This window comes from Chaetura pelagica, unplaced genomic scaffold, assembly GCF_000747805.2.
Source record: "Chaetura pelagica isolate M959 unplaced genomic scaffold, ChaPel_1.0 scaffold221, whole genome shotgun sequence".
In the NCBI taxonomy this organism is placed as follows: Eukaryota; Metazoa; Chordata; class Aves; order Apodiformes; family Apodidae; genus Chaetura; species Chaetura pelagica.
Genome location: NW_009952533.1, coordinates 2,362,159 through 2,370,771, shown reverse-complemented (window position 1 = coordinate 2,370,771; position 8,613 = coordinate 2,362,159). Strand labels below are relative to the sequence as shown.

Sequence of the window (8,613 nt, the reverse complement as noted above, 5' to 3'; positions counted from 1 at the left end):
CCCTACAGTATTGAACACAAAGAGTTTGAAGATCTAGAGGATAAAAGATATTCAAAACATGACAACTATCTTACTTACTCGAAAATGATAGAAGAAAAAGTGAAATGCACCTTTGCATTTAAGAAACAAAACAGCTAATATTTGCCTGAGAAAATATTTTAAATTTCTCTAAACATGCTTTGGATTAAATTAACTAACTGAATCACTACTAGATCATAATGTGGAATAAATTTCACGATAGACAACCCTTCCTCTATCTTTCTGTAGCACCTAAAATTGTTTCAAACCCTGCTCTTGCTAATACTGCTACTTTTTCAGCTACTGCTGGAAAAAACTTAAGAAATATATTAGTACTCAGTCTAATAATCTCCACCAAAAAAATGGGATCCTTATAATGCAATTTCCAAGGTAACATATTTATATATTTGCTTATCTTACTCTATGCTGTTCATACTGAAAATATTCAAGAACAATCATGTATTAAGAGGGCATATTTAATACAAGTATGAGGATCTGTAGTTCCTTATGCATGAAAACTTGTTTTCTTACGATTTTATTTGAGAGTAAGAAAAATACTAAGGTGATGAAGCAAATGAGGCCAGGGCTGCTTATTACATAGGGACATACATTTCAGAGTTCAAGATTACAGAGCTTATTTTTGATAAATTTAAAATGTATTCAAAATTTCTGTACACATATAAAAGTTAAATTTTGAATTTTCAACTCTCAAGAAATAAGGTAAGATTGTTGATCAAATCACAGTACTTTTGCATTATTGCTGCAATTCTCTGAATCCTAAACTATAACAGCATTTAGCTGATGCCAAAGAATAAGCAGCTCAATAGTACATTCCTATATTTGACTTTTTTGTTGTGCATTATGAACAAGGAAAACTTCTATTAATTCATTTACATTTTCTTCATGCTGTATTGCAACCTGCCAATTTCAGCATTCATTGTTGGAGCCAACATGCAAAAAATACCCCAAATTTCTGTAAGAGAAACTTTGTTCTGCAGCACATGCTCATCAATGATTTCTGATTTTCAGAGCAGAATCAAGCCAGCTGCTGCCTGCTCATGTTCTCATGTCTGAAGAAGCCAGAAAAGCACAGGCAGAGGAAGCTGTGGCCAAACCAGAATTTTTTACTTCCAAGTGTGAGTTTTTCATTTTTTATAAGCTACACCTCGTGTTTGAACGGTTTCTTTTCAGGTTTGTTTTTTTTTTTTAATGAACTATGGACTGTTTAACAGTAGTAAACAAAGGCAATTTTATGATAAGTATTTGTGTATTTTCTTTGCTTGCTTTTGGGTTTCTTCATCTCCCAACAGAAGTGCCCAAAATACATGCCTTGTTGCCAAAGTCATACTCAGCCAATTCCTAGTGCCATGAAATTGACAGAACAATCCACAAAATTTACCTATTTTTTTTTACACTTACAAATTCATGTATGATTTACACATCAGTCTAACCAGAAAGGACTTTGAGAAAAGGACATTGAGAAAAATTATGCTGCTATTTGCAAACTGTGTTCATTCAACTTGTATTGTTATTTCCCATTTCTCATTTAATTCACTTGGATTATCATGTGAGGATCTAAAAAGTACAACTGACATAGTATTCCACTTAGGTTTATAGTTAATTATTCCTTTTTTCCAACAGGACTAAATAGGTCACAAAATTACCAGACATGAAATGTTATCTTAAATTGCTTAATGTCAAGCAATATCGGCTGTGCAATTAACTAGCCAGACTTTCAGAAATGCAGTTTGCGTACTGAATATGAAATGTGGGTAGGCTGCACTGTCACTGCTCATACAACATAATGGGGGGCTTAAATTCCCTTTTGGTCCCAATCTGACATCCCCTCCCAGCATTACAGTGGTTAAAAAACACCCTTTTTTGCTACTTACAGTTCCTGAACACAGCACGTGAAACTTTTTCCTAAGTTACAAACTAATATGAAAATAAGGAAATACTATACTGGAGGCATTTTTGGTGGGAAAGAGCCCTAACTGCATGCATACTTGGTTGGAAGGTCAAAGAAAGAACCTGCCCATAACATAAAAAATACTAGAAATTTTAAAAACAACCACACACATACAAATACATGCCCCAGTGAACTACTTAAATAATTAAGTGAAAACAATCTCGAAAGACTGATTGAGAATGTAAATAGAAAATCAGAAAATAAAGCCTCTACTTCTTTTCTCATGGACCGCTGAAAAATGGAACGAATGGAAAGGCAGCAACGATAGAAATTCTCAATTAACTGAGGGTGGATTGAGCCACCAAGCCGTTCTACTTCTTTGTGAGTTGGAGTAATAAAGATTCCTTGCATAGTTTCCAAAGATAGATAGTGGAAGAGGGTATTTTCAGGACCAGATGTCAACCTTAAAAAAAATAGGAGAATTAATTTAATATTCAAATAATTCTGAAAGACATCTCAGTTAACAAACATATACTTTTGTTACTTAAGATGGATTAGTTTTCTGGTAACTACAACTGAGTACAAAAATACATACAGATATTCAAAAGGTGCCTATTTCTATACCAAGGAAATCCTGCTAATTGGACTGTTAGCACTCAATTTAAAATTTTGTACACTTACCTAGTGACATCAAGGAAGCACAAGGTACCTGTATGGCCCAAAAACTCTTTTATTTGAATTTTCAAGGTCATGTGTATGTGGGACATGCACATACATTCTACTGACATATTCTTGAGAAACAGTTGTATTTTCTAATGAAGCTCTCCATTTAAGTGCTTAAATTTTGAGAACTCTTGCTTAGCAAAGTTTTGCTTAGAATAAAACTATGCAGGAACTTCTGTGATCTGTGCATATTCAAAAAATGATCCACGGATAGATTATGAAACAATAAAAATAATGTCTTACTTTAGAGCATTAAGAAGTTCTGTATCTTTCTCCGAAAGATTCTTTTTGAGGTTTCCTAAATTAAATGGATTTGGTAGGGTATATTTTTTTCTAGTGACCTGAAAAACAAGCACATAGATGAACTAACAGAGAAAATGCAGCTAACAAAAGAACAAAATTAAACCAAAAAATCACCTACTTCAAAGAAAATAGGGCAGCAATTTTAAAAGGCCAAAAGAGTTGTATTAAGTTCCATAAGTTTGTTTTATAGCCTATTTTGGACTAGAATGGGGTAGAAACAGTGGTACAACTGTACAGCATTTTGTTCTCATAGTTTATTTTTACATCATTATTATTATAGGGATAGTCTCCAATTATTTCTGCTGATTACTAGTTAGCTGTGCACACTTTATTCACATTCACATTCATGTGAACAAACCAAATGGGAATGATAAAATAAAAAATGTGATGGCTCTGAGGGTCACCCAGGGGTTCCCAAGCCAATAGAACAATTTTCTATTTAATTCAGGGGGGCTCTTAAATTTATTCTTTTATAGCATGCTTTTTTTTTTAAAAAAAAGAAAGAAAAGTTACTTGAATTAATTTTTAAAAGAATTGCCACCTCCCCCAAGCCCACCGGAACCTTGTAAATTCTCCTTGTCTTTGCTCTCAGACCTGATCCACTACAGACTGTGGATTGCTGCTTTCATCCTCCACAGGACCTTCATTCCTGGGGCCTGGTCCTCCACTGTTTCTTGTAGGACTCGGCTTACGTGACATTAAGGAAGAGTCGCCAAACAGGGTCCTTTTGCTTGCTGGAGTCGTTACTGATTTGGAAGTATTTTGTAGCTTATTGGGGATGGGTGAGGTGGTCAAGTTCTCCAGTTTGTCACGTGTTGCAGAAAGGAACCAGTCAGCACATGCTAAAGGTGGAATGGAAGGAGAATCTAGCCTTTCCTCAATGCCAGCATCTATTCCTTCCAGCTGAAGTATAGTGGCTTTGACTTGATCTACATATATACAGTCTGGTCCTGGATTCCCAATAGCTTTTGAAGCACAGCCTCCTGCCTCTAGTAGGACACACAGCATGAAGTGTCTCTGTAAACATGGAGGTAGCAACATTAGCCTTTGGTTTAATATGCAGTATTAAATATGCTGTATATAATATGCTGTATTATATTTGTCTCATCTCATACGTGGGCAAAATACAGCACTAGGTTCAACACTGCTTCTTCATCTCCAGAGAAGTTGTTTATTTTTTCCTAATCAAATCATGTCCAAGGAGATCTTTCTGTTATTGTGTTATTTAAGTTAAACTTGCAACCATAAAAGCTATATAAACTCATTAGTTCTTTGCTTTAAAATAAGTCCAAATTTAAAAAAAGGCCAAACACATTTCTGAAATGAGTTGTGTGAATATATAAGATTGTAAAAGGAAAAACATTTTCAACTGAAGTGAAAACGCATAAAAATAATGCGCCACAATATAAAAAGGACATCAAGGTATTGGAAAGTGTCCAAAGGAGAGCTGTGAAGATTGTGAAGGGTGTGGTGAGATGTCTTATGAGGAACAGCTAAGGTCACTTGCATTATTTGGCTTGGAGAAGAGGAGGCTGAGGGGTGACCTTACTGCAGTCTGTGGCTTCCTCACAAGGGGAAGAGATGGGGCAGCTACTGATCTCTTCACTCCTGTGACCAATGACAGGACTCAGAGAAATGGCAGGAAGCTGAATCAGAGGAGATTTAGGTTAGATCAGGAAAAGGTTTTTTATCCAGAAAGTGGCTAAGCTGTGGAACAAGCTCCCCAAGGAAACAGTCACAGCACCAAGCCTGCCTGAGTTCAAGAAGTGTTTGGATGATGCTCTCAGGCACATGGTATGATTCTCGGGGTACCCTACACAGGGACAGGAGTTGGACTTGATGATCCTAAAGGGTCCCTTCCAACTCAGCGTATTCTATGATGGCATAATTTATACTTGTAAGCTCTACAAATATATTAAAAAATGTTGCTCTCTAATACATTCTACCCTCCAAAACAGCTACAATATGAGTATTTCATACAACTATTACATGAAAAGCATGTGAAGTGTTCATCTTTCTGAACAGTAGACATCACACAGCAGTAAAACAGCATCAGAAAACAGGCGTACTGCAAATGCTAACTTACCAAGCCAACTATCAGTAAAAAGTATCTTGCTTCAGGTTCTGTGTATCCTGTAAAACTTGAAATGTCACACGGCTGGACATGATGATGTGGAAATACTTCCCGCCATATCACTAACTGACCGATCTTCTGTTCTGCTGCCAGCGGTAACAGGCAATAGTGCCGACAATATAAACCTATATCCAGAAGATCTTCCTTTGGCAAGTGATTACCAATCAAGTAACCCTTTTTTAGACACAGAAAAATAAGAACATTCAGTGTAAAATATAGTCTCACTTGACTCTTACTCTCTCATTACTGTCTCTCTAATCCTTGGATCATATGCAGCAATATTCCCATGAGAAAGTTTCAAATGTGTATTTTATTCTTACAGACCACCTAGTACACAGCACTTCCTGACACCTATTTTCCTGATACCGTGTTACTAGAAATACATGCTTAAGGCAAGTATATGTTTTTCCATATTTCTGAGGTTCTGGAAGCAGTTACTTTGACTCGGGTAGATTTCCAGATGTCTGAGGTTCTGGAAGCAGTTACTTTGACTCGAGTAGATTTCATTTCCTAATCTTTAGGCCTTTATCACTAATATTACCTTGTAGAAGAGACAAGAACCCATGATCATATATAATCTTCTCATGTCATAGTAATCTTCAGACTGTGGAAAAAAACATTGCATAATTTTAAATTCAGAATATTTATTTTATTTACCAAGTGCAAGTGAACTAATTCTAGTCAACTTTAATCAGTATCTTAAATACTTTCATTTTTGACTGCTGCTTATTTTCAATGTGGCAGTTAATAATGAACAGTTACACAAAATACCAAGTTTTTAGCCTCCATTTTTTGTTTTCATCTAACTTCAGTTTTTTCTAACAACTTTTAGCTCAAAATATCAAATTTCCTGTTTAGTTCTTATCTGTCCATAAACTTTTTGTGCAGGATATGCAAATTCTCAGTTCTTAACAGCAAAGTAGCTGAAGCCTAACTCTTAACACCAGAGGCCCTCCTAGAGTAAAACTTCCAAGTGAAAGCAGTTTTTTCCGGTGTTTGACATTTTACCCAAAATATACACATTCACTGATCTTTTAATCCAGAAGCCCAGTGCTCTCTGGTTAGCAACACTATCCTTAGATGCATATAGTGTATTTTAAATTAAGTGGGTGCAATCAATTTCTTTGCAATAAACGACGACTTGGAAACACTGCTGTAAAAAATCATCCAGGTTGTTTAGTACAGGGATTCTTTTTTTCTAAATTCTTTACAAGCTGGCCTGTACATCTGCCTACTTTGTATTTTAGGTTTTAAGAATCTGCAAGTATCTTTTATAAATAAAAATATGTCGCAAATTATTATGCACAGTGAATGATAAATAAATTGCTCTCTTCTTCTTTAACAGTATTAAAAATATGCCTGACTTGTAAGTGCTTTCTGTAAACAGGACAAGTAAGTTCTCAGTGCTCCACAGAAGTTTTTGGGTTTATTCACAATTGCTTGGGAAGGAGACAGTTATCTACATGAAAAAAGAAACTAACAACAATCAGCCACTTTGAAATTCGAGTGTCCTTGTAGATACCCCATAGACTTAAAATTATAGTACATAATAGGTTTTCAGTGACTAATTCTACAGGATTTTAGTGTGATTATAATGTTAACCATGGAGAGAAAATCAGGATAAACAGAATGGGTAAAACTGAGCTATCTTAAAACAAGAACAGTATAGTATACCACTTGATTAAATTGGTTGAGTTTGGAATTAGTGCTTTTTTAATCTTCTGAATGACAGCAAGGCAAAGAGATATTGCGCAATGCAAGCAAAAAAAAATATGTTTACCAGCTCTGCAAAATCAGCTGCTTCCAGATCACTCAGTGCTGTGTCAATTTCTATCTGAAATATTTAAACAGTACATTTTAGTAGATATTTCTACCACATTAGCTTATAACAATAGCATAGTTCGCCCTATCTTGCCAGTCTCAAAAGATCAGGATTCCCAAGTACAAAGGGAATGGACAAAAATTTGTACATACTTTTCAGCAGTAATAGCAAATATCAATTCATCAGATTAATGTAAAAGTTGCTTGCTTGTGTGCCTGTTGAACACTCTGTTTGGTATAAAGGAGATGTCACTCTTACTTTCACTGGGCTTTAAAACAAGGGCTCTAGAGACTACCCCTTGAAGACTAGAGACAACTCTGAAATCTGGCATGCTATTGTATCCAACTGTGTTATTAGAAAAATCTTTTTCACAATGGATTCAGGTTTTGTCTGTATGGAAATTGCCAGAACTTTCTCACACATCATCTTTGTTCTACTGAACCTTTCTTATTTCTCGGTTGGTTAATGTGCGTTTTACTAAAAATACACTCCTTTAAAGAACATGGTACCAGCCACTGAAGTTTGTGACATAAATCTGCTACTTAATGAAAAGAACCTAAACCTCATAATTACAAACTTCTTGGACTGTATTAACAGGCTGCCCCTAATTGAAATACAGCCAGTTTTTGAAACAGTGAAACACCAGCAAGGCTGTTGGCAGTCGACAACTAACCGGTCTCTCATCTCTCCTCCAGTTAAAATTTAAATGGCTTTCTGTCCAACAAAGAATGGGCATTTTTTTGTTTATATTCCTTATGTATATAAACATCTTCACCAAAATGTAACCAGAAATTTCATCTTTGCAACAACAAACATTTTCTGGAAAACGTGGATGATCTAAGACAATTTTGGAAAGCAAAAAATTATCATAAACGACTTTGTTTTCTAAATCCCTTTAAAACCTACAATTTTACCAGAAAGAAACAACCTGCAAGCTAAACTAGAGAGCAGAGTGTAATACAGTGTCTCTACTGAAATTTAAGAGCAAAGAAAAAAGTATGGAACATTAAAAAAAAAAAATTCAAATCACCAAATAGTACAAGAAAAAAACTGTAATCTCCTGGATAGGAAAAAAACGTGAGACAACAGTTGGAGGTATGCTAAGTTGTATTTCAAATATATATTAAAATATATATTAAGTTGCTGACTGAATATATTCTACAAGCAACTACGTGTTGCATAAACATTTTATCTCCTTCAGTTATGGAGCGTGGATTTTGCGAGTGGACAGGTGTATTACAGGGCTATGCATGCACATTTTCCCCCTGGATAGTAGATCCAGCTCTGGCGTTATGACATTAGAGAAACTTTTCTGAGACACTCCATAAATATGTACTTCTATAGCTAGAACATATATACCAGGATGCTAATACATACATATTATAAAAGCAGAAGTCTGACTGAAATCATCGCAAACACCGTGGCCTCAAGCACATTTAGCAAAAAAAGTGTCTGGATACATCCTATGGGCTAAGGTGGAAAGAAATCATCAGCCTGCTACTAAAAACAAAGGAGGAGTCAATTCATATTATAGAGAAAGGAGAGAGAAGGCCACACCTGCAAACAGAAATTTGTTTGGTAACAAACAGCACTGTTTCATGGCTTGCAACGTAATGGCAACTTCTATTACTGGACAGTAGCAAATCTGAAATAATTCTGCAAACCCTGGCAAAAGTAAAGCTGAAAGAATAACCACTTCATCCC

At 35.5% G+C, this 8,613-nt stretch overlaps 1 protein-coding gene across 1 annotated transcript in view; it reads right to left on the bottom strand.

Moving 5' to 3' along the window:
• The window catches only part of INTU (inturned planar cell polarity protein), a 38,591-nt gene that overhangs the window by 3,037 nt on the left and 26,941 nt on the right, over window positions 1–8,613 (bottom strand). The window contains exons 8-13 of the mRNA XM_010008911.1: window positions 6,868–6,921; window positions 5,629–5,691; window positions 5,040–5,261; window positions 3,548–3,970; window positions 2,894–2,991; window positions 2,201–2,390 (exon numbers count right to left, since the gene is read on the bottom strand). Of these exons, the coding sequence (XP_010007213.1) occupies window positions 2,201–2,390; window positions 2,894–2,991; window positions 3,548–3,970; window positions 5,040–5,261; window positions 5,629–5,691; window positions 6,868–6,921 (1,050 nt within the window). The remainder of the gene's footprint in view (window positions 1–2,200; window positions 2,391–2,893; window positions 2,992–3,547; window positions 3,971–5,039; window positions 5,262–5,628; window positions 5,692–6,867; window positions 6,922–8,613) is intronic.